The sequence below is a fragment of the Bombus vosnesenskii genome, unplaced genomic scaffold (genome assembly GCF_011952255.1).
Source record: "Bombus vosnesenskii isolate JDL3184/JDL3185 unplaced genomic scaffold, Bvos_JDL3184-5_v1.1 scf7180000013267, whole genome shotgun sequence".
Classification (NCBI taxonomy): Eukaryota; Metazoa; Arthropoda; class Insecta; order Hymenoptera; family Apidae; genus Bombus; species Bombus vosnesenskii.
Window position 1 is genome coordinate 7,066,033 of NW_022882927.1, and position 26,703 is coordinate 7,092,735.

Sequence of the window (26,703 nt, forward strand, 5' to 3'; positions counted from 1 at the left end):
TCTTGAATATATCAATCGTCGAATTCTCTATGTTCCATCGAAAGAACGAGTCAAAGAATTAATTAAGAAATCGCCACAACTACTATTACACAGAACAGAGAAGCTAAGTTTCTCTTTATCCACAAAAATTTCTCGTCAATCAAAGGACCTTGATCAATAACAAACTTCTCGCAACTGAAACGATATTCCAAATTTTCCAACGTATATTCCAACTCTCTCGTTTTCAAATCTCAAAATTCGAACAAAACCGATAAGTGATACGCGTAGCAGCGTCAAAGGGTGAAAAAGTTGCCATAACCACTGCTATACGAAGCGGAGGAGCTTCTCTTCATCCGGAGAAATTTATCGTCGACGCGTGGAGCGTTTCAAAGCGTCCGCGGGCAACGCGTCTCCCGGTCGACGCCAAAGAAAACTCAGCGAGCGTCGCGTCGACGGACCATCCGGCTGGAAATACGCCGGAGCAACTTCGATTCCCGCGGGGGCGGCTTGGTCTGGAGCGCGATTTACGAGCGGCAGAACTCGCCCTTAAATAATACAGCTATACGCCTACGTCTCGTCGTCGTTGTTCGACGACGACGGCGACGACGACGACGACGAAGGCACCGCTGGCTGATGTCGTTCCGCGTTTACTTTGTTTCGCAACGAAAACGAGCGTTCACCAGAGCGAGTTTATGATCCGCCGCCGAGAAGCGCAATATCCAAGCTGCGGAGAGTCTGTCTGCCTCGAGGGCCTGCGTTTCCTTCCAGAGGACTTTAATGGATGTTTCTAGGGTAGGTTGTTTGTTAACTTGGCGTTTCGTTGCTGGAAAAAGGGGTTGTTAGCCCGTTTGTGGGGGTACAAGTGGATTGAACGGGAAATAGAGGGGCAACGGAAACGGAGATCGAGGTCTTTTGAGTTTTCGAGCTGTTGGAGTTTCTGTTGTTATTAGGCAATGTACAGTGGCTCGCGAAAGAATTCGTACATTTAGCACAGATCATCTTTACGTGTGCATAGTGTGCGTCTTATACCTTCATTAACATATAACAGGATATAATGTGATTTAGATATTTTGTTAAAGATATAATAAGACACGACGACTGCCGAGACTATATTGGCAGAATTTGAATCCAATCTGGAAATATATATACGAGGTGAAAGATATTTTTTATTGTAAACTTATATTCAGTAAAAAATTAGTATACGATATGAATAGTCACGTCAAGCATATAATAAGCGTGAAAAATGTCCCACTGAATACTCAGAATGTTTCATACGATACACGTAATATGTTCATGAAAGATAAAAGAAGACAAGCGTACGAATAGTTTCCACTGTACATAGTTGGATAAAGAGAATGTTGACGCAAAGTACGAGAAATATAGGAGAAGGTCATGATAAATCGCGTTTTCCGATTTTTAGACTCCTTCCTATTGGTTTTGCGAATGATAATATGCTTTCACTGCATTACTTATGCACTCGGATCTCCATGAAGTTTCGTAGATTTGTCATCGCTTTTTCAAAGTTTTATAGATCAGTTTGTTCCAATTGTCGACTTCCTTTTCCCTCTGTAGCCACCGAGTAATAACGAAATCGGAAAGTCGACAAAAATGCAATTATCATATTTTTCTCGTGTGATCTTCATACGTAAAATATGAAAGACATAATACGAGAATAGGGTCCGACACACCTGGCACAATATTCGAGCAAGTTCATAATACGTGAATAATATGCACGCACAAGTAAATCAACGTTCGTCAGGTGTACAAATAAAAGCAGACGAGATATCCCGTTTAAAGAAAAAACAAACTCCATTGCCAATTTTCGCTAAAAATAATTATTTTTATAAAAATCCTCGTTCTATTAACGAACCGACAATCCGCTAAAAATACACCGCTCGTAAAATTTCCTTAAAATTCCCAACAAACTTCCCGCAATGCCCAACAACGTGGATAGCTACTATTTTCCTCGTTGGAGGCGAGTTTTCCGTGCATCGTCTTCCCGCAGACCGTGACTAATCAATGAGTCGCTCTGATAGAAAATCGTTTGTTATCCGAACGCGTCGTTTGATCGTTGGCTCGTGCGCTTAATTACCTGCCCTCGACATTCTCTCTTTTTTTTTCCTCGTTTTTTCTTCCCCTTCATTCTCTTCCTTTTCCCTTGTCGCGTGGAACACGCGTGAACGACGAACAGCTGGCGTCGCCTAAGCGTGCAGACACCAGCACCGGGTAAAAGCGTCATCGAACGTTGCAAGGAGTCCGAGGGCAGACGCACGATCGCGTTTTCCTATCGGTTATTATCGCGCAATTCTATTATTACGATCAGGTTCAAGAGCGACTATATGCGCGTGCACCGAGTTCTATCATTAGATCGTCGGAGTTCACTCACCAGCTGACGTACAACCGGTCTACGTGTTCTCGGTTCATGGACGTGGTGATCGTCTAAATTTGTGGAGCACGACGGGAAAAGATATATCTCACGATACTATAAATTCACTATCGATTTCGAAGACCAAGCTTTGGAAGACGACAATTTCTAGAAGCGAAATTTGCTACTATTTTAAATGGTATTTAAATTAAGCGATAAATGATATAGGAGAAGAACAAGTTTTGAGAAGAGTCGATTTCTAAGAAGATTTGCTACGTAATTTGTTGTTCGTTTGGATGATAATTAAATTAAGTGATAAGTGGTATCAGAGAATTTGTTAATATTTTAAATGATAATTAAATTGAGCTATAAATGGTACTATAAATTTAGTGAAACAAATTTTAAGAAGAGTAATGCTCTTAGGAGGTTTCGTATTATATACATAATTTGTTAGTATTTTAAATACCAATTAAGTTAAACGATAAATGATACTGTAAATCTAATATAGAACAATAATTTTCAGAGATTGTTGAAATTATTATGAAACGAAAATACGCTCGTCTATTCTCGTTTATTCGATTGGAAATTTGCGATTGTAATAATCTGCATAATAGACCTGAAGATATCTACTAAGATATAGATTCAAACAATGTACTGTATTCAGCAAATCCCAACTCAGCTTGGTGACGTAAACGTATCCTAAATCAATTATGTCTCCATGAATGAGATGTTCATCGCTTACATTAATTAGTGGATTAATATTTGGAACGATTTGCGGTATGACAATGAAAATACTAATAATGAGAAGAAAGGGAAACTACTAGTTATCTGTCGAGGAGAAAATATGAATTTTTTTAATAATACGTATAATTTATTTTATGAAATTTCTTATTATATTTAGAATAGACGTTGCTCTGAAGCTTCGATTCAATGATAACTACTAGTTATCTATCAAGGAAAAAATATGAATTTTTTTAATAATACATATAATTTATTTTATGAAATTTCTTATTATATTTAGAATAGACGTCGCTCTGAAGCTTCGACTCGATGTTCGTTTATTTATTAATAAACAATTCAGTCGTCAACGAATGGAAATTATTATTTTCACTATTTCATAATTACGATTGTCTGCAAAAAGATAAATGTATCTTCTTTTCTCGTATTTCGTTTGAAATGCTCTCTTTGACGATCCCCCTTAAGCTACAAAAAGCTAGTCATTTCGTTTGTTCTGAACAGAAATACTAAATAAAAAGAGCAGCTTTGATATCATACGTAGCGTAAATAATCGTGTTACACATTTATCAAATGATATCGTCTGATTAAAAAATTAAAAGACAGTTCTAACGACGATGTGATCGCATATAGAAACGACGGTTGATCCCAAAGCTTCAGCAAATTTTCTTTGTGCTTTGCGACATCGTTCGATTTCCTCGGGGAGGATTAAACTGTCACGAGATAACCCGCACGATTAGCGTGTTCGGGGAACGCGTACTTTATGACAAAGACGGGCTCGGAGTAGTTGTAGAGAATCGGGGAAGAAAGAAAAAGGAAAGAGCCAAGACGAATCTGACATTTCGTCGTTAGATTATGATAAGTTACGGTAGGTCATTAATCAACATCGCGACACGCTGCAATTAGCCTGCCTTTTAAAAGCACGGAATAAAGTTCGTAGATTACAGCTATGCTAAACTCCTTTCGTGCGTTTTCAGGATGAATTTCCGGCTGAAGAAAATTCTTCGAAGGTCGGAAATTCTGTAAAGATGCGGCCTTTCAAACTATCATCGATCTTAAGACAGTTTATTGGATATTTTAAACCAAGAATAATAAATATCGATGAGCCTCATTAATTATTTCGCTATTTTGCTCGACCAAGTAATTGTGTTTCTACGTAGTTTGAAAATTACGCAGCAATATATTGGTAGCATTAATTAGGTATTATGTTAATATTACGGAATATAATAGAGTGGTACATTAATTAGTACAGGGAAATACGAAGTTTACATAGGGTAGATATATCTTTTTTCTTTTTTTTTTTTTTCTTTTTTACTAATTTAAACTTCAGACTAAAACTCGAAATGTTCCAGGCATTTAATAATTTAATCCTTAATTGCTCGCAGTGAATTTTATATGCAATTTAGTTACATTGTAACAAAGTTACGTAAATTATTACAAATCGCGTCGTTCTTTGTCATTTTCGTTTCAAACTATATCGCTAAAACACGTTGCAATTTGTTGCAGACACCAGATAAAAACCTAAAATATATGAAACACCTGAAACATTCTCTAAATAGATAGTCAGATTGTTTAGATTTATCTTATTTCAAAATGTTTCGTATAACACACATGATACATTCACAAACGGAGACTACAAGCATAATATGACAAATATAATATATTTTATCAATAACATTATTTTCAATAATCAGATAAAGTTCCGCGATCCTGTGCGAATGAACTTATTACTCGATCTGTTGTACAATATCATACGGATGATCGCACGCAAAACTAAACTTAATTCGAAGCAACAGCCAGAAGCAATCGGATCTTTGAAAAATGAATGTGCAATACTGGCAATATCACTGGCTGGCGTAGTTAACATATTATTGGCTGTTTATTAATCGGCTTCCCTTTGGCAGCGTTCACTGGCCGAACGTCGGTTAATTGGCTTTTCTCACTTGTATACGAAAGCTATTCGCGGCAGCGCAGCGTGTCGGGGAAAGCTGCATATCGATTTAAAGGCAACATTAAATGCGAACGAACTCATATCAGCTAATTTAGCCGGAAGTAAAAATTAACAAGAGAAAAGGTAGAAACGATCGTTACCGTTTGTTCCGTAAGAGACGTACGTGATGGAGATAGATAACGCGAGTAATCGTAGGCTGTAAATTAGCCGATCAATAGAAAATTGCTCTGGTTGAAAATTATCAGTCAGTTGGCCGTGGAATTACAGTAATCGGAAAAATTACTTAATAACATTCGTAATGAGCAGTGAAACATGCTCGATGTTAAAATGGGTTATCGCGTGCGTAAAGGTGCAAAGGCTGGTTAATTATGCCGGTGAAATAATTAAAAACGGTATTATGCCATTAACTGTGGCGGAAATTATTTGTTGTTTCTCGACTGTGATTAAGTCATAGGTGATCGTAATAAATGCAATTTTATTCGAATTACACTGTTTAATTTCAAAAAGTCACAAGAATGCTGAAACAGAAATTATTATTAAAATAGCAATATCTTTGACGAAGGTGGCACGATAATTCCAAAAGTCAATAGTCGTACCTTTTGGCGACGAATATTTTCATTTCAATTGAACTTATACATTAATCTAAATCAATGATTGTATTCATTACGTATAAATGAAAATGAAAGACTTAATAAATTCTGGCGCTAGAAATAACGAACAATGGTAGGACGAAATTACCGCTAACAATGGAAAACATTAACCTAATCCAATGGATTCCATCTCCAACGAGATTGCTACACGTTTAAACTAAGAATTGCATAAAGGATTACAAGCTAAATCTCTTAACCATAGAAATTCCTAGAAGTACAACTGCGTTCAATCTGAATCTACAATTCAATGCGAGATAAATTCATCTCGCTGAGATTCTACGATTCTGATCCATTCCATTCCATCGTTCCTTACCGTATCTGGATTAGCTTATCAAAGGGGCTATTCCTATCGTACACTGAATGAAGGGAGCAATGATTCAACAGGGCCATCCAGGTTGTTCAACGCGGACTTCATTAGTCGGGACAGCAGAGCGGCTAGAACCTACCTCTAACATCGAATGAATTCAAGGTGCGCATGCACTGATAACGATAATCCGGTGTAAATCGGCTAAACACGACGGTTCTGTGAGGTAACATCGTATCTGGTCCCCTGGCAAGTTTACACAATGATTCTACTCACGCAACGTGGCCAACTGTCTGCCTGTATCGCATGTCCGTGTACTTACCGGATTTTAACACACTGACAATGTCCCAGGTCAATTGGCTTTCTACGTGCAACAATCAGTGGATTGCACGTGTTTGGAAAAATTCAGATTCGTATGTGACGAATATCAGTAAATAGAAATTTCCTTCGTCGCCTAGGTTTCTAGATAGTCTAACGATTACATTATTTCAAATCTTTTGCGAATTTTTAATATATTTAACTTTTCCGTATTTATTTTACACGATTTATCCGTGTAATAACATATGATCGCATTCTACTTTGTCTATTATCGTATCGATATTATTGATATTATTAATTCGTAATGCATTTTGTCTAGTAATAAATAAATTGAACAATGCTAAGGCAAACAACGTGGAAACAGTAAACGTATCCTTAAATTTGCGTATTAACGTTTACTTTGATTTAGAAAGTCGAGAAAATGTTGAGTCCGTATAATTTCTTCAAAAAGACACGTAAAGTGTAATTTCGAGTGCCGCTTTCTTTCTAAACATGGATCGGATATACCAATTTCGTTGATTACTGAGAAGGAAGTAAAATTGCGAAAATAAGACTAAGAACGCGTGTCATATACACGTGTCTCGACTATAATATTCATTTTAAAAAGGTGTTAAAGGCGTTAATTTCCAATGCAATGTCGACGATATTAATTTAATTTAATTTATGAAACACGTTGATTAAAGGAAGTAGGATAAAATGGTAAAGCTACGAAGAGTAGCTTCGTAATGAAGAGAGAGAGAGAAAGTGCATCACATGTGCCTGTAGTATTTCAACTCCGATAACGATTTCCTCTGAAAAATATATTACAACGTGTACTTTCAAAAGTAATTTCGTTGATAAATATCAATTTAATTTATAAATCGGATATGCCGATTAAAAGAAACTGGAGAAAATGAAAATTGTGAAAGGTTGTCTACGTACAATGTGCATCACGCGTGTATTTATAGTATTTTTATTTGGATAACGGTTTCCGTTAAAGGAAAATGCAGTAGCGCGTGTAATTCCAGATGCAATTTAATCGACGAATATTACTTTGATTTATGAATCACGTTGATTAAGGAAGTGGAGTAACATTTACGAAAGGCACTTTCTCCATAGTAATCGATGCATTTTCAACTTCAGTTCAATATGAATACGACGTGAGAAATGTATATAGCCGAGTACTATACCTACATCTTACTTACAGTCAGTCACAAAAGTATATTATTCGTAGTTATATTTGAAACAACATAACATTTTTTAAGATTGGACCGAACCACTCGAGCTTTATTGAGAAACTAAAGGAATTGGATCACTTGATGACGTGTAAGAGAAATCTTCCCCTTCGTTCCCATCAATTTTAATTTTCCCAAAATTTCCTATACACGTCATTTAACGAAGCAATTTTTCTAGCTTCTCCAACTTCAAATCCTTTGCACCCGTTTTTAAAACAGTTATTCCATTTTAAAGCCTATGCCAATACTTTATTCACTGACTGTATTTATTTTCACCATCCACACACCAGATGAGTTTGCAAATACGTTTCCTAGTCTACAATTTACTTTCGTCGCATCTTGACGGATAAATAAAGCTACAATATATCTGTATTATCACGTTTCTCACCTGTTATCTTCAATTTGTTTTCCTCGCCAATCGAAAAGACCATCCAATTACAAAGGGTTGATCCGAATGTTGCGAAAAGTACGTTTAACTAGAAAATTCCAGTCATACATGGACGAGAAAGCGGAACTTGCCAGCAGCCGAAACACGTGAGCTTCCTTCGCATTCCAAGCGTACTTTCGACCGCGAGGATCCACCCGAGAGGAATGCGCGAGTTGGCTCGTGCGCGTTGCAGGAATACGCGCCTTGGATTCCAGACGATCGGAAAACCGGCCAAGAAGTTCGCCGCCCACACACACCGCCGATTACGCTTATCGATGGAACGCGTGCACCGTCGAGAACGCGGTCCACCCGATATTTCTTTCGGTTTCTCCCTACTCTTCTACACTTTCACCGACGAAAGCGGATCTTGCGAATGGCGAACGTAATCATGTACCAACGATCGGAGATTGGTGAATCTGAGAATCGCTAATAAAATACGCTATAAGTTTTCTTTTCACTGGAACAACTTTATTAATCCAATCTCTATGGAACTGTAGGTCTGACACTATTCTTGAGAAATATTTGTTGTTGCAGATTTTATAGAAATCTTTCTCTTGAAAAAATCTTCTTCTTTTCAAGCTTCGTTAGGTTGTAATAAAATCTAGAGAACCAATGAAGAATAGTGGCAAATTGTATCGAATGGTTCGAATTTTATGCGGCATGTAGTAGTACGATCTCTTTACATAGAATCGTATATCTTCCTTTTTTTCTTTTTGTTTTTATCCTTTTGTCCTTTTTGTTAGGGTAGTGTGGTCGGAAAATGGAGTATTTCAAGAAATTAAAATATGAGAAATAATTAATTTGTTCATGTTGGCAAACTGTTATGATACGTAATTAACGATGTATATTTTGCGACTGAAACTATTGCACGATAAGATAGAAGGTTTTTAAGAAATTCTGTAATTAATAAGAAAAAATCTACTAGTATAAAAGTGTTCGTTAATCGTAAAATCATACGAGCTTTGTCTCCAAGTAATAATTTTCCAAACTAAAATAATTAGTTTTCTAAGCTCCGATATTAGCGTCTCATCCTTCTACAGTGATATAAATATGACAATAAAATGATTTCAACCTGAGATTTTTAACGATAACGCGAATAAGCTTTAACAACGAGTTATCGCTATCTTATTATTCTATGGCAATCTCTAAAAGAATCCTTATCATCGTATAAATCCTAGAATAAATATATTCGTCCCATTGACATCCTTTTTTCGTTAAAGCGCTACTTCAAAACTATATTCTGATTCTCATTAATAAAATAACGAACTTAACGTCAAAATAATTTGCTATTCAGCAGCTAAAGAATATTTGATATTCACAACTGGGAACTCGTACATCTGCAGAAAGGACTAATTACGTGCCGGTATTGTAACGAGGAAAATCTTATTTCAGACTATGTCTAGAACAGTGACAATGAGGTTCAAAGACAGACTAATCTTGCTACGTTCGACGTCGAGCTGAGCTATGTCTGCCTTCGATGCATAATTCCTGTTGATTATCGTTACCATTAATCATTCTTCACTAGTTTTAGAAATTATCGTTTGTTTCAAAATACTACACTGCTGCTGATGCCTGTCGCATCGAGTAAATCATTTGAATAACGCAATTATTGTATTTTAAGCTCTATAGTTTTCGATAGAGTGATTCGTACAGATCAATTAGAGCAGACAATGTAACGAAAGAATTATTATTTGTAGTTAAAACGAAGATATTTCACACGAACAAAATTTCGATTCTCCAAATGAATCGTCATCAGTTTCAATTAATAGCGAATGTGTCAAGTGGTTTCATAAATTGATTGAAAATCGATGTAATCTTAAGAGGCATTAAATTCCAGAAATTCTTCCATATTACGACATAAAATATTCAATCCCAATTTGAATCGGTGCTGAAATTCAAATGTAAATTTCATTACAGTTTGTGTTTCGTTTAAATCATAATACTGCCAATAATTCCAACATCAAAATTAATTCGGAATTAATTTAACGTTACAATCCAAGTCAATTAATCCAATCAGTAAATCCGTGTAAATAATATCTGTCACAGGTCTAAGAAAATAACACGAATCAATGGCGATATAATCTCTAACGCGACTGATAATCGGAAAAATTCGATTAATGCGTTGATCAAGCCTCTCTATTAACCGCCTGAATCATCGATGATCCTCACGAACTAATAACCACTTAAACCAATAATCATGGCCAACGAACGTTTCGATATTCGCCGATCAGAATTTCGAAAACCACCCAAGCTGAAACTCGATTGCATTCCCTCGTCGCAACTCAATAACCGAACTTGCAGCCAACTCGACATCGCTGTTCGCGCGAATAAAAGAATTCGTAGACGCACTTGACTTACCCCTTCGCAGTTTCAGGGTGACGGGATCCGACGAGAGCCGCAGACATTTCAGCACTGAAACAGAAAACGACGAAACACACCAGTCAGGAAAGACGTTGGCCAAAGAGTCGTAGGATGGGAAACGTAGAACAGAAGGAATACATTCGCGGACAGAAATAAATGGAAGAGACATAGTTAGTGGTGATAGGAATAAACACGAGATAGCGGAAATACGGCTTGTTTACATAAAGATGTAAATATTGAGTTCAATCATTTACGAAGTAATCTATGTACTACGAGGATACACAATAGACGAAATTGAAGTACGGTAGCGGGCAAAATTTGACAAACACAGATTGAACTTGAAAAGAGAAACAAATAAATATTATTTATATTGCATAATAGCTGACTGTTGTGCGATACGATGAAAAATATTTAACATAGAATTTACTGATATGTGTGTGCACACGAGTGAATTGTTTGGCAAGCTTTGAATTTTCTATTATCCGCTAGTGGATATAACGGTAGCACCAGTTCGATTGACCACCTCGCATTAGAGTACGAAATATGTACATATCTTGCCAGACAGTGTTGTTGATGATTCATGACGCGCTTCGGCAGAGATATCTTGCAACGCAATGTCGTTCATGCGATGCAAGATAATGGAAAGACATACGAGATATCTCGTGCAACGATTCGCATAAAAATCAGTTCGTGAGACACTGCGTTTGTGAATGTGAAAGGGGTTAGGAATGTTGAATGAAGAAAATATCGCATGAAATAATTCAAAGCATGGTAAAAGGATATACACGAGACAACGACCGATGAGCGACTTCCAGTCGTAAACGTTGAAAGACGGAATCGCGCGATGTTCCCTTCGAAGCATCGCATGAACCACATTGCGTGGAAAGATATCTCGTCCAAAGCGTATCGTGAATCATGAATCACGAACAAAGGGGTTAATCGAACTAGTATTGTAGATACTAGTGTTATATTCAGTAGAATGTACAATCCATTGCTCTTCTAAAATACAAACTGTTTTGTAAAATCTTGTCCGCTACTTCTACGTCCATTTTATTTATTATATATCCTTGCGGTACACGGATTATATATAGTAAATAATTATATTATTATAGTAAGTAATATAGTAGTGAATAAATGAAATCAACGGTTAAACTTGATTGGTATCTACTTCTACTTCCTGCCTACTTGTACTTGTCCCCTACAGTAAAAGAGAAAGAGAGATAAAAACTACGGTTAAACCGAGTTGTCACGTGTTTGCAAACGGAATTTACGGGAACGTTGTCCGTTACGCTGTTTTCGGAGAGGCTAGCCGCCTTCCTGCTTGAGATTAACGAGAGAAACGACCTTCTCCTGACGAAAAGGATGGCCCTGGGTCGCAATTTTGCACGATGGTTAAACCGTTCCGCGTGGAACTCGGTTTTAACGCCAGCAAAATGGAAACTTTAGCATGACGCGTTAACGGGATAGGACGAGGATGGGTTTAGACGAAAGAGATGACAAGAATATACGCTTCGGACGGACAAGACGGTATGCCCAGATAGGTCGGTTTAATTAAACCTCGAATTTGTGTAAAACCTCCACCTACCTGGAATATCCCGACTACTGGAGATTGCGGAAATGCTGAGAAACATCTGCTAAAAGAAATTCTGCAGCTTTGGCTCTTTCTTTTACCTTCAAACCGTCTATGGAAGTAGAAAACATTCTATGCACCGTTGAGTGAAATGGTTTACAGTGACTCGTCAAAGTATTCGAATGCTTGCTACAGAATCTTTTTATGAACGTATTACGCGCATTGTAGTAAACTTTTTGAAATTCCATTGACGCTGCAACGAGACTGCAGCGATTGTAGTAGCAAAATTTGAAAGCATTCTAGAAATGTGTAGAGACAGGAAGTTACACGACATTGATAAAAATTAGTATACAGCTTGAACAGTTGTCTTAAACATACAATTAGTGATAGAGTGATCTCGCTACATATTGTGGTTTATTAGTATATGCATAATTATTATATTATTGTAATAATATACAACGTATGTATTAATTGTATTAAATGTACTAATTCAAATATTTTTCTGATCTTTGCCACGCAATCATGGTAACAATAAGTATTATGAAACTTCCATATACATTTTCACATCCGTTTCAAATTGCCCCGATATAATCACGATACTCCTATCTAATTGCTAACGAGATTTCAAAATGTTTCGTATAATATACACATAAACTGTGTGTCTCTCGCTACGACACAAATGCCATAGATCTATCGCTTATCTGTTTCTATGTTTCCGATCGTCCAAATGAATCAAAGTTTGGAAATATTTGTAGAACATCAAAGAAACAAAAAGGGGTAAGGATTTTAAAGAAAAAAAAAAGGAGTAAAATTAAGCTGGAAAGACGAGTGTTAAGAGGCTTTCGAACCTAAGAGGAAGAGAGGTCGGATCTTAATCTTCGGATGAAAAAACGTCTTCCACGAAAACTGCAATTTCTACGAACAGAAGGAAGACAATGGAGCAACAAAGAGCTTCAAAGACGTCTAAATCTTGTCGATACCTGAAAAGCGCTCGGAGAAAGGCCTCCGAAACCCTCGAAGAACAAATTTACCCGGTTGCAAAGGCTTTCGATAAACTTTCACCGTCCTTCAATCCCGTAAAGCGGACGCCCCGTAGGACGAGGCATCTCCAGCATCTTCCATTTCCGAACAGCAGCCCGGCCAAGTTTACCAATTATATCCGCGAAACGCAAACGCGCCGTGCCGAGTCGAACAAACGCGAGTTCACGGTTCACGGAACTGAAATATCGCTTCGTGTTTGTCTGCGATGTCAGCTTGTCAAATTAAACGGGGAACCAGAGGAAACACGAGGCTGGCCGATATTGCGATGCTTGGGCCGCTTTACGCTCGGTTACACGATATCGCTGTTGTTCCTTGTGCCAGCCTCCGCGAAACGGGGATTGCCGCTGGTTCGTGCCACTTCCGGAATTTTAATTTCCTCGCCGCTACGTTCGATTTATTCTTTCGCTTCCTTATTTTGTGGACTTTGCTCCGAGATTCTTTGTATTGCGAATTGTATTAATCTTTTCAGCCTCATAGGCGTCTTGTATTTTATAATTTAAATTATAAATAATATATATACATAAATATGACAATATACATTTTATAATACAAACAGACGCAAATAGTCAATCATTTGTTTAAAGTATTTATTTCGGTGAAGGTGTCGAACGATTACCTCCTCACCGATTTCCATCCCCTTGAAATATCTTGTCGAGCTCTCCATTTCGAAAAACTTCTTCCTATACGTATATAGGAAGTTTTAATTTTTCAATTATACGCAAAAGTGATGTACAAAAAAATTGTACATTAGGTGTAATATTTGTATATTATAATTATTGCTCGGATATTCACTTGTGTGCCCAAATTATAACCGCGTTGATTTAGTCGCACCATTATGATTATCGGTATTGGCCACGCCGGCTGACATCATTTAGATAGCTCAACCTCGCCAACTCTTTTCCACTTGGAATTCTGTGACTGGAATTATTTATTATTATTACGTCACTATGAAGATATTAAAAATATCCCGTTAGAATTCATAAGGACGTAACTCATCGACAGCTTCACGCGGAATACATACGTACATGGATGTACGATACCAAATCTACTTTTGCGTATGGTTCGTAAAAAACTAAAACCAACCACCCGTTACATGCGTAGGAAAATGTTGCCCAGAATCTTCATCAGACGATCTTGACATCACATTTCAAGGCCATCGAAATCGGTCAGAGGGTGGTAACTATTCGTCAACTTGACCACTATTTCTATTCTAACAAAGAAGCTAGTATCTATTTTTATTCTAGTAAACAGCCCAATATTTCTATCTATTTTATTTTAGTAACCAAATAGTATCTATTTTAATGTTCATTCATGGTATCGGAGAAAGAATTGTTGAGTTTGCTTCAATTTTATATTCACGCCTTATTTGGAATATTATTTTATTAATATTAGAAACTTAAAGAAATCCTCTATAAGACTTTCTATTCGATGATTTATAAATAACTTCAGTTTAAAAGAAAAGATGTGTTTTTACGTTAATTTCAGACGTGTCTCTTAAGTTAAAAATATATTGTATTAATAGATTAATAGATGCAAAGCACAGAATCATTTCCTACATCCCTTGAACCGTCTCTTAACGAGAAACGTTTACGATTACGAGATTAGACAATGAATTATAAAATCCAATTTTATAGAACGAATAAGGCGATATGTAAAAGTATAGAAGACCTGTGAACGGAGAGATAATTATGACCCAGACACATGGGCGATCAGAACGACGAATTAATCGATCTCTTCCAATTAACAAGCTACAATTTTCGGATTAAAAAATCCACCAACTAGACTGACGTTATGTTCAATCATCAACGTTTAACAGAAAGAAAGAAAATTCTGACAGAATTGCAAAATGGATAGTAGACGGCCAAAAGGGTAACTGTATCGTCGATATAAAATTGAGCAAGGATCGTTTGGTTTGATGCAGCGGACAGCATTCGCGAGCAACCGGTAATACAGTCAATCAAGTGTCCCATTTCGCGTGCACGGCGCAAATTTAGCGCCGTGTCATCGTAAAATTCTCGCTAATGACCTGCATGGTCGACGTTTCACCCCCGTGCACGAAATTACCAACGCGATCCTAACAAGCGCAAGAAATTCGTCGAGAGATGGACGTCTGTAAAGAATAGAAACTTTGACAAACTTCGTTGCTTCTAAAGAAAACTTCCGCCTTCTTTCGTTCCTCTGGTCTAACGTAATCCAACGACCATCTTAACTCGATTTTTGCTTCGAATTACTTGTGAGTTCGAGTCCAGTTCGTTTGTAATTTCGTTTGACTGTTCGCCGTCTCATGGTGGAAAGGTCGCCTGAATGAAATTTCTTTCTCGAATCTCGTTTAACTTTGCTTTCTCCTCGTCATTGGACATCGCGAACCGATTGCTTCAACGTTTTGTTTTCTAGCTTTTTCCCGAGTTTTCTCTTCCTTCGTTTATTATTATTGTTATTATTTTTACGAATGAGCGATGATTTCGTTTCTAGAATTAGTGAATTGAAAACGATAGCGGTGTATATATAGCGGAGAATCTGAGAATTTATACTTAGTCACGTATTTCAACTTTTAAAGGTATCATCATCCAGGTATCATTTAGTTTCGTTCATTATGCATTTTCAGGAAATTGGAATTTGTAAAAAAAAAAAAAAAACAGCCAGGATATACGTAAGAAAATATACAAAATACTCGAAGTGAATACTCGTTATTAGAAGGTAAATGAAATATTTATCTAAGTCCTATCTTCTTGTTGTGGTCGGGAATTTGCATGAAAATTCGTAATCTAATAATATCTGTTGCGGCACGTCTTTATCAATTTTAAAAAACGTAATGAATTTTGCATAATCGTAAACATAGAACGTTATTTTATAAAGGCGAGTAATAGACCGACTTAAATCACTATGGTTCTCGGTGCTCCAATTAGACACAAATTTTCGTCTAATGCTCGTAATATTTCTTTGAGAATCTTACAAATTTATAGTTTTCAAGATATTCCCCTCATGCATATGTATTATTCAATTAGAAATTTAAATTATGGGGAGCAAGCTAGAGCTGAGAATAAATGATGCGTCGAAAATGCATGAGATAGACTATGAAGAGATACGAATCATAAAATATACAACAGCGGTAAGTTGCCAACAAAAATGTGCAACTTCTATACCACATTCTATTAACCATTTTTTAAAACAATGTTATAAATGTTGAACAAAATTAACCAAAACGTAATCCATACGATAACGAACCGTGTCTCAAGATCTATCGATAAAACTGCCAAGTATAAACGAATAAAATTTTATTTAATTCCGTTCCTTGTAACTTCTATCGCGTCTCGTCGACGCTTATTACTCGCATCTCGATTCTTTCTATGAATAAATAATTTTTGCGTGACGAATGGGACACTTGACAGATCGAAAGGTTAAACTAGGGTCAAGCAAAAACAGTGTCTCATTTATTTCTAATCTGAATGAGGTAAACTTACGTATACGATTCTCCTTCGTGTTATCCAGTTCTATTTCTATAGCCATCGCGTGTTAGACTTCTTATGAATTTTATTTGATACCGCGTAAATCGGACGAACAGATCGAAACCATACTGACGGGACAAAACGCAAACAGAACGAAACGAACATCGTGATATTTCATCGAATTCTTGAATATAATTTAAATATAGAATATCTCGCAGAGTCTTCTCGTTTAATCGTGATCTCCTTGCATGTGCCACTGATATTATTCTTGGAAGACGTTCAATATACATAAATGGTAAATATTCATAGAAAATGATGACTTCGATTCGATTTCTGCTGCAAGCTTTGCAAGCGCTCCTCCGAGATAGTATTTATATCTTGTATAGACTGGAAATATTCAACATATACGTATACATAGTGACATTTTACTGCATTTGGAAACCATTCATAATTATTATAGCTTCCGCGGTTCGCTTGAATATATGAATATAAGATTCTTCGTTGGAATAATAAACAACTGTATTGATTGTATTAATTGGTAAAGAATCGTACGTATCTCAAATAATATACTGTAGTATTTAGTTAAAACATCCCAACTGTAATTTTTCCTTTTTTCAAGATGCGTTGAAATATCCGAAGTTCCCTGTGTTTTTCACCTTTTAGATGAAGTTGTATTATATGGACTAAATGACAAAACTCTGGTTTGCTTTATTTTCCAAATAATACATTGTCAGATGTGATCATTTCAATTGCGTACAATGTATCACCGTCCCAGTGCATCAATGGTGCAACTGGAAAAAGGTGATTTCTCAGGAGATCAAGAAGATCAATTTCATTTAGCGACTAAACTTGTAATTAAATAGCGAAGGGAATGTTTTATAATGTTGGGATAAACAACACTGTTTGCATTCTCTACTTACTTTTAAGTATGTCTGCGACTAACTGCGACTAAAAACTAACTTCCTACGAAATGCGACTACCAACAACGAATATTTCAATAAACCGCCATTCAGTGGATATTTTAAAAATTATCTAACTTTATTTATCTAAAAAATTTATCTAAAAAATTTGCAAATATCTAGTTATATCTTTGTTGTATTGCAACGACGATATATAAGTATTATAGGAATTCTGTTCTAATCTTCGTACAAGTATTCTCATTGTTTTCAGTAAACAAAGTAATTTAACAATTAAACGACTGTTCGTGCGAAATCGTCTGTTTGCTCTTGTTATCGCTGAACTTTCGATTTCTCTACACTCGAGCAGATACCGTGAAATCTTGCGTCAGACGGCTTCCGCCGGAAATCACGATATAAATTTCCCAGGCATTCTCAGGTGTTTTATGGAAAATCCAGCCAGTCGGTATATATTCCCAATAAATCCCGATAAAATGGTCGTCCCTCGAGAATTATTGCCATCTCCGCGTGAAACGCGCGGCGAAACGTCGAATCGTGAATCTTCAGGTCGGAACGGTTGCGTTTTCCTGTTGTTTTACGGTCGAAAAGCCAAACGTCCGCGATTTTTTCACGCCCGAGCGCGAGTTTCATTGACCTTCCGTGCAAGAACAATCGTGGGATAAAGCGCGAACCGACTTTCACTCGATCGATCTACGTTCTTTCTCGCTTTTTCCCCTTTTCTTTCTTATTTTCCATCTAACTCCCTGGACGTTCGAGAATTGTATCGCAATTACGAGAAAGTTGATCACGTCGATCTTCCAAGTTTTCGTTTTCTGCACCGGCAGATTTTATTTCGGCGAGAACTCGGGTAAATGATTGATTCAGTTTGAGCGAGTAATCGAGTTCCTCGCGAATTTATGGATGAGATTGATAAACTACTTACTAATTTCACCAAAGAATCATCACCGTGTAAATCAAGTTTCTCGATTTTTACCAACCAAACTACCAGAGCGATCAAAATCTTCCACATAAAAGTTTTACAAACTTATAGCGGTGCATATTCCAAGATCTCAATGATTTTTGGAAAGTGTATGAACAAAAGATTCTTTCCCACCTTGCATTGCCTGCGATATTGTCTCCGGCATCGACTAAAATTTGGGATAGTTTCGATAAATGAAGTTCATGTACCAGTGACTCGCGTCGATATTCCAACACCACGGGGTGTACTTAGTACGATACATTTGCTTAAAATAAATGGCATTGTTTGACTTTTTAACATAATACGAATATCGTAGCTGATGAAACATATATCTCGCTTCAACTTGACTATCGATACGAGTCACTGAAAACGCAGTCCTGCTGCCCTTTATTCGACGATAGTTCCGATCGTTAAACGCAACATTAATCTTCGTCGATTGCCAAATCTCGATCACAGAACGTGAGAATACAAATCCTGTGACCATTCGATACGTTATATCGCGGACAAAAAGGTTGTACGTTTCAAACAGGGGCAAAAGAGGAGGAACCATGAAAGGGGGGAGGAAAGGGGAGAGAAGAGAGAACGAGTGCACTTGGGCGAATGTGCATTATATCGCGAGCGCGAGAGAAAGAGAGAGAGAGAAAGAGAGGGGCTAAAGCAGGTCGGTCTTCTTACCTTCTTTAGTACTGAATCGGTTGACATCGACTTCGTTCACCCTGAGTATGACGTCACCGGCCTCGACCTGCAAAAGCAACAGACACCGTTTCTATGAAAACGCATTCTGCAGAAGGATCAATTGGTCAGGTACGACGAATTGCCATGCACCGCTAGGAGGGCGTCTACTTGCTCCACCAGCTTTTGGCAATTCGACGACACAATTCGCCGCAGCCCCCTGGCCAACCGGCCAACGGGGCGAATAGCGAACCGCCATTATGCAAATGTGCCTCCCTATTATTACATATCTGTGTTACTCTATTCGTCCTCTCTTTACACATTCTGTGATGATACCATCTTACGTGCCTTTATCGTTTTTGAATTTTTGATAGTAACAGGGGTGAATTTGGTACACGTTGATAATTAAGATAAAACGATTAAAGTAAAGCGTTGTTTCTTTGGTGTACATGTTACTCGAATTATTTCCATCTTAATTGCAACGATCGTTAGATTATTTTTAGTGTAATAAGATTGTGCGAAGATCACAGAAGACTGACGCGCAGCAAGTCACATTTTTCATGCTTTATAGAGGAAGAGTTTAAAAATGTAATATGTTCTTCGTTAGTTCTTACGTGATTTTAGTATTAAATATACGTAATAAAAATAGTAAATAGAAGACACGTAAAAGTGGTTTGATGGGAGGAATTCTTTAAAAAATAACACAGCATCGTACGGTCAAAACAATCGCTACAAACGTGAGCCCACTATAATATTGATATACCGTTGATAATAAATACAATAGGGTTTTAGTTGCTCGCTATCGATATTAGAATTTATAATGACTTATCATTGATCGAGAAAGTATGGGAATAGAGGTCAATGTGATTAACTTGGTAACGAAATAAAGCTTCCTACGATATTTCGCTGGTTATACAACAATCGTGGCAATCCGGCGGAACAAGTAAATCAAAGAGCCGTAGTATTCCCATCGCTGCTAAAATCCATCTCGCTATACTATTCCCACGCTTACGTAACCCTATGCAATTTTCACATCATCGGTTGAATGGAACGACCGAGGAAACGAACGTGTTTTACATAACTTACGCTGGTAACTGGCAATATCTGTCCGACGAATCCGGCAAATATTGTTTCCTAACTTACTTCGTGCAAAATTATGCAAAACGTATTGATACGGACGATGAATCAACCAACAAATCTCGAAATATTTAAAGTACAAACAGCGGTCGAAGATAAAGGTAGGTTCAGACACGGCCGGTAGTTTGGTCGAGCAGCGAGTAAAGCCGCATTTCCATTGTTTCGCCGTGCACGTTTCACCGCGAAAAACGTCCTTTTAAGCACCAGTGATCCTCCAACGTGAACAATGTAAATTCGGCTAAATATTCAAAGATACAAAGAACACCGTTTGATACTTGTTCGCAATTATTGCTTTTCTCCATAGTTCAGTAGAATATGGACAAATTGGTTGGTATTTGTTCGGCAAATTGGAACTCGATGGAAACGACATCCCGTACGCTCAAACGTAATAAGTCATTTTGCAAGTTATTGAATAGAAAGAGGGAGTGGGAGGTGCAAGGAAAGCGAAGGAACGTATTTCAACCCTCGAACGTCTGTATATACGACTTGCCGTATAGTTTCACGGTGTTACTTCGCGGCTCTGAACTTCTCTGAAAAATTGTCCCCTATTTCTTCCGTCGCTGTCTCTTCGATTTCCTGCAGCTTGCCTCCGGGGAAATAGCGTTCTGCGGTGCACGAGAAACAGGAAACGAAATTGTTTACAAGAAGCTAGCCGTCATGAGCGGGAAGACGGATAAGACGCTACCAGGTAGAAGCTCTGTTAACACGGGCAAATCCTTCTTCTTGGACAAATAAAGGAGCAGCTGACGCGTACAATGAGATCCAAGTTGCCACGCCACGCTTTACTGACTTCATTGTAACACATCGTGGATTAACATCATAATCCATACATTTTTCTTCGATTTATCGGCAAAATATGATTAAATTTTTTTTAATCGAATAAAATGTATTTATATTAGGATGAGATTTTTTACAACGAAAATGGGGATGATATGTTTTACAAAATAGACGAAGGAAAAATTGTTTGCGAGATCTATTAACTAGATAAAATTGATCGCTTCTAGCAAACAAACGTCTCGATATTAATTCGCTTTAATGTCCAATAATTCAAAATACTGGAAAACTATAAAATCCATACAAGCTTTCCATTCGATAAAATCCCTCTTCCCTCTTACAAATTTCACGATATCCAATCGACTCTAAATAGAGACTGTGAAGCTAAATTGCCAGTAATAATTCTTCACCGCTTCTTACAACCTCTTAGATAAGTCCTATGAAGCCAAACAAAAGCAAATTACGTAACTCTAAATGTGCAGATAACTGGTCATTTTATCAGCAAAACTTACCCAATCCCTCACAAATCTTCGTCAAGCCACACATTAAATTATTCGTCGAAGTGAAATTATTCTCGAAATATTTTTACTTCCTTTAAATCTCTCAACCCTGGCATACAATTAGTTACGGAAAACCTCCTCAACCGCGTGCAACCCTCCGTCAAGCGATACATTAAATCGTTCGTCAAAAACAAATTCGTTCGTTACGACGATACTAAAAAATTCCGCCATTGCCTTTCAATTCCTTTAAATCCGCCAACTGTAACTTTCAACTAGACAACCAAAAACCTCGCCAACTCGTCGAGAATGCCCGTAACAATCAATAACGGATTCAATTATTCGACAAAGTCTCTCGAGTCAGTCATCATCGCGACGGTACAAAAATCCAGCGAGTTTTAATTTCGTCGAATTTCGTGCATCGCCGCTGCAGCAACTTCCACTTAACGAACAAGTAGATTAACCTAGAAGGAGAAACGATCGAAAGAAGAAATTACAAGGTGTGGTGGTAAATGACTGGCGTTTAACAGGCGAACCGCGTCGATCACAGGCAAGAAAGACAACGAAACATGCAATCTCGTGGCTGTATCGCGGAAGGTGCACCGTCTGACTGGAAACACGAGGCCAGACAGAGCTTTCGCGTAACTTGAACGTCGCATGCACTTATGTATCGTGCCTTGCGCTAACAATAACGAGAAACTGCAGCAGCGATACGTGTGCATCCCGCGCAAATGCGACCGTCTCGCGCTATTGTTTCGATGCACGGCCGCTTAGCCCCATCATACCTCCCCCCTTGAAACATTGTCCGCCGCTGGACGGAAAATGTAAATCTTTCGAATATACCGTGTGTTCAGCGCGGACCACGTCGTTCCGCTTTATTGCTGTTCGGCCGCGTGAAAAATTTCCGCGCAGCCAGGAAACTCGGGAATATTTCTTCCTCTACGTGGCGATTCTTCTTGCAAAGTGGGAAATTGTAATTTCCATTTAAACGAGAATTTTTTTCTCTTTTTTTTTTTTTTTAAATAGTAAGTGAGGCTGAAAATAGAGCTGTTAAGTTTTAATTAAACGTTGGGATCTTTATTTCGAAAGTGAAAATTAAATTAAATGTACAAATTGGAAGTGAAAATTGAACTTAACAGGTGTAAAATTATGTACGGAAATTGTTTGATGAGAAGATAGATTGCAAATGGACTTTTTATATTTTACGCGTGATAATTTGTCTTCCGAAGAACACTGCAATTTAGACTTGAATCTGATGAATTTGTTTTTTTTTTTTTTTTTTTTTTATAATAGAACGAACCGAAAGTCTGCGTATAAAACGAAATGGATATTATATTCGAATTGATATTATTAAAATATGCATAGTTTGAAATATCTCGTTTTAGTATCCGATATAATTTTACTACCTTTCCGATATTCCACACTTTTTATGAGTAAAGCGTTCGAAAAATGAAGATATCGAGAGAGATGCAAACATGCGAGGAATAAACGAGGAGAACAGGATCGTCAAAAATATTCTTTTTCTTTCCATCGAGCAAAAATATTTAACAAACATTTGCTACATATACTTGAACGGAGAAACAAGTTGCAAGAAGCAAATATCAAAGTTTATGCAAAATGCCTGAAACCTAATCTAATGGCCAAGTATAAAGAGAATTAATCTAGTTACGAAAGTCTAACTAATTCCTAATTCGATATTTAACGCAGGAACACCCTGTATACGCGGAGAGTGGGTCAGTTTGTCCGTGCAACGCGACTCTCTATGTTCACGAATGCATTATCCACAGTGCAGGCTAATTTCCTTGGTAATTTAATTGCAATTGCCCAGTGACGTTCATCGTATTTCAACGTTCACAGTATATTTACCGCTTACAACGAACGAACGGGTTACGTGTGTCCTAATCACGGATTATTATCATGCGTATGGATACTGATATTACTATTTCAAAGGTGTCATAACTATCGGCGATGAATAAACGTATCGGATCGGGCTACAATTTGAAACTCTATCGTAATAAACTATACGGTAAATTTCATCAAGAGATTGCGCAATTCTTAATTTAACGCTCGTTTAGTTTAGCACTGGCGTTGTTGGACTTGGGTTAAGCAATTCGAAGCTTAGGTAAAATTATTTAATTCCAGAAAGATACTTTGTACGTAGCGATAGTTCTGTACGAGATATTTCTACTGAAAATGCAGGAATAATAGAAATAATTTTATACAAAATATTTTTGAAGAGAAATATAAAATAATTTGAAAAATATCGATATCTAAAAACTTTCCGCACAGCCTTAACAGAGCTTCTTTATTTTAAGTCAAACTATGATTTTAAATTCATGTAATTTTATTTACATATGCTTTGCGATACGCGAACGAATTTTAAAATTTCTAATTGTTATATATGCGATTAACATAAATCGTTATCGTGTGGACAAAGACAAACGTTACTCGTTTGTTTTTCATAACAAATGAAAAACTGCATTATGTAGAACGAACAGTGAATAATAAGTAATGAAAGAATAAAGAGTAAGCTGATCTGCCTGAATAATAGCGAGGAATGGACTGACTATGGTGCATATAGGATGGAAGATTATATATTCAACATCCGTAATGAGAAAAGTCTTGGCTGGAACGATGCTGCCTTCTCCATTTTCGATGTGCGCCAGAGGTTTCACTCGAATCTTTTTCATACGTGTTGCACAGACTGATGCATAGCAAATGCTATACGATCGAAAAGAAAGCAATCTCATACATATCGTGCATAGAAGGAAAAATATCATTTCCTTTTATCGAGTATTAAAGAATAAAATAAATAAATATAACAAGATCTTTTTAACACCGATAAATACAAATATAAGAGAAACTTACGTTTATTAAAAAATTATATAGCAATTTGACTAATACGCTAAACTTCACAAATTCTAATGTCCCATATCCACCACAATTTACTGTCCATTACTGTTGTTAAAAACATTAACGAGATCAATGTGGATCTGAATTACCATCTGTACGATCAAATAATTTTCTTACGATTCTATATTGAAGATTAAAATTTCACGACGCGATTATTTCGATCCAAAAGTTAGTATTAAACATTCACAATACAACGAAGCGAGATATAAAATTTAAAAGAAGCAGGAATCGATAGGTAAAGGGTAAAAAACGAGGAACGATCGTTTTTCGTGATTTCCCGTCTCAAAACACATTTTATTTCCGAGAACTGGAATTGCACAATTATCGCGAATAAATAATTATAATACGAAAAATATCTTGTTCAAAAATTTAGTGTAATGGTTCGAAACAGGGAATGTCCAGCCAGTACACGAACAAGACACAGATCAAAATAATTAATACTTTATTAATCGTTTTTTTCTTTCTCTTCAACAACTTCGTTTTATAAACCATAAAACAGTTAAATACGTCGAATATTGTTCCTCCTCTAATGGACCAACATATTGAAACTGAACTTTCTCAACGAGGCTGTCTACTTTACGACATTCCTTCACTTTTTCCCCCTAACTCTCTTCCATTATGCATTCTGTACACGATTTGAAAAGCTGGTTTACTAAATGAACTCTTGCGTTCGGTGGATGACAGTCGCTTTGAACAGCAAGATCGACAACCCCCAACCTCTTCGTGGAGGAGCATCGTCCAATTACTAGGTCCGCATTCATAAATGGATGTTGCATCTTCCTGAGACGCTTTGTGCGCCGCGAACGGGACAGGCATGTTTACACCGAAATTTCAGGACAGCCGGATCTCTCTGACCTGTTTAGTCGAAATCTATTACGGAATGCATCGACGCGCACACGAGTGCACCCTCGAAATTGATTTACGAGCGAAGGCTTGTCGACCGGCTCGACCTTCGTGTCCTGACGCCACTGATCGATGTGCGAAATCGCGTTGTAACAGCGTCAGAAGGAATATATATATACATATGCTCTATTATACACACGTCTTCCACCACGTGTAGTTTTACCCCTCTCGTGACATTTAGTGACTTTCCTACAATTTCTATTATTACTTGGCTGCGGAGCTTTATGCAAATTCGTACGTTTGGCAATAAACGCAATAAAAGAAACTGAGGTTCATACGAAGATTCTGTTGATTTTTCTTAAATGCCAGCCGAGTACTGTACTTGAGTAATTCGATAATAGATTTTTGTACGTTACGTTGCGTATAAACGCATAAATATCCGCAGTAATTCTTTACAATTCTTGTTAGTAGCTTTTTTCGTACTTTAAACGCACCTGTAACTTTCCATCCATATTTCGTATTTGCGTGCACTGTTTGTCTTGTCGATAACTCGTGTCAATAATTTATTCCTTGTTTCATACCGTATATAGCGTATTTATATTTTATAGACATACCTATATTCTACCGCGTTCTAAATTACAGTACAGCCTTGATCGATTACCTGCGATTACAAAATCCATACAAATTACAACTCGAATCTAGAAGTTGCGAGATTGCTTTTTCATTTCGGGATATCGATGCGTGAACTTTGTAGATATTCACAACTTTCGTGTCAGCTGTTATACATATAATTCATTTACCAAAATTTTCGACAGCTAACGAAGTAGCTAAAAAAACGTAATCGAACAGGGCCCTCCGGCAATACAATGCTAGGTTCGCATCTTCGGACTTTCTCCAACCCTAACAGAGAGGCTTATTACCTAAAGTACTCGCGTTACCGCTCCATTGTTTCCGAAAAAGCCCGCATCATCAGCTTAATTCATCTCGACCTCATTAAGTGACGCTCGAGCGGCCGTTCGTTCTGATAAATCTTCAGATCCGATAACATCGTCGGCAGAAGGCGTAGAAAGTTCAGCCACGTCCCGTGAAAGTTCTCAAGTCGAGCGAACCGCCGGTGTTGCGAAACAATTTCGTGGGAGAAGTTCGCCCTCGACCGACCGGCTCGATCCCAGTTTGATGCCCCGATTTCTGCGTGGGCAGCTGTGCGATTACACGCAGGCCCTGTAATTCTGCGCTTCACCGGATTTACGATTTCGCATGGAACTCGTCTCTTCCGAAAGCTCGCAACGGAGAGGTTTCGTAACACGTAGAGTGCGGATGGGCTCGGTTTAATAGTCGATACTGATATTCGTAGTATGAAATGTTTACGTTCATCGATGTAGAGTTTCTTTCGATAAATACGTTTTAAATATCGCAGCTGTTTCTTTATGCAAATTCAAGTTTTTTCGAACGTGATTAAAGAGACAGAGTTTAAGCAACGATTCGTTTCATTCGCTAAATATTATAATCAGACAGTATTCAGACAATATTTATGCGAATTTTTGTGGTTATAACCGAAAATGATGAAACCTAAACGGAATTTTGTTTTTCCTATCAATTATCATAACGAGCGCTGTACTTTGGATATTTTG

At 37.4% G+C, this 26,703-nt stretch overlaps 1 protein-coding gene across 9 annotated transcripts in view; it reads right to left on the bottom strand.

Moving 5' to 3' along the window:
* LOC117230422 (PH and SEC7 domain-containing protein 2) overlaps window positions 1-26,703 on the bottom strand; it is an 81,349-nt gene that overhangs the window by 11,361 nt on the left and 43,285 nt on the right. For 7 of the 9 annotated variants that reach the window (XM_033487859.1, XM_033487857.1, XM_033487866.1 and 4 more), the window contains exons 2-3: window positions 18,912-18,978; window positions 10,302-10,355 (exon numbers count right to left, since the gene is read on the bottom strand). In XM_033487859.1, the coding sequence (XP_033343750.1) occupies window positions 10,302-10,355; window positions 18,912-18,978 (121 nt within the window). The remainder of the gene's footprint in view (window positions 1-10,301; window positions 10,356-18,911; window positions 18,979-26,703) is intronic. The other 2 variants (XM_033487862.1, XM_033487863.1) reach the window with 1 other exon arrangement.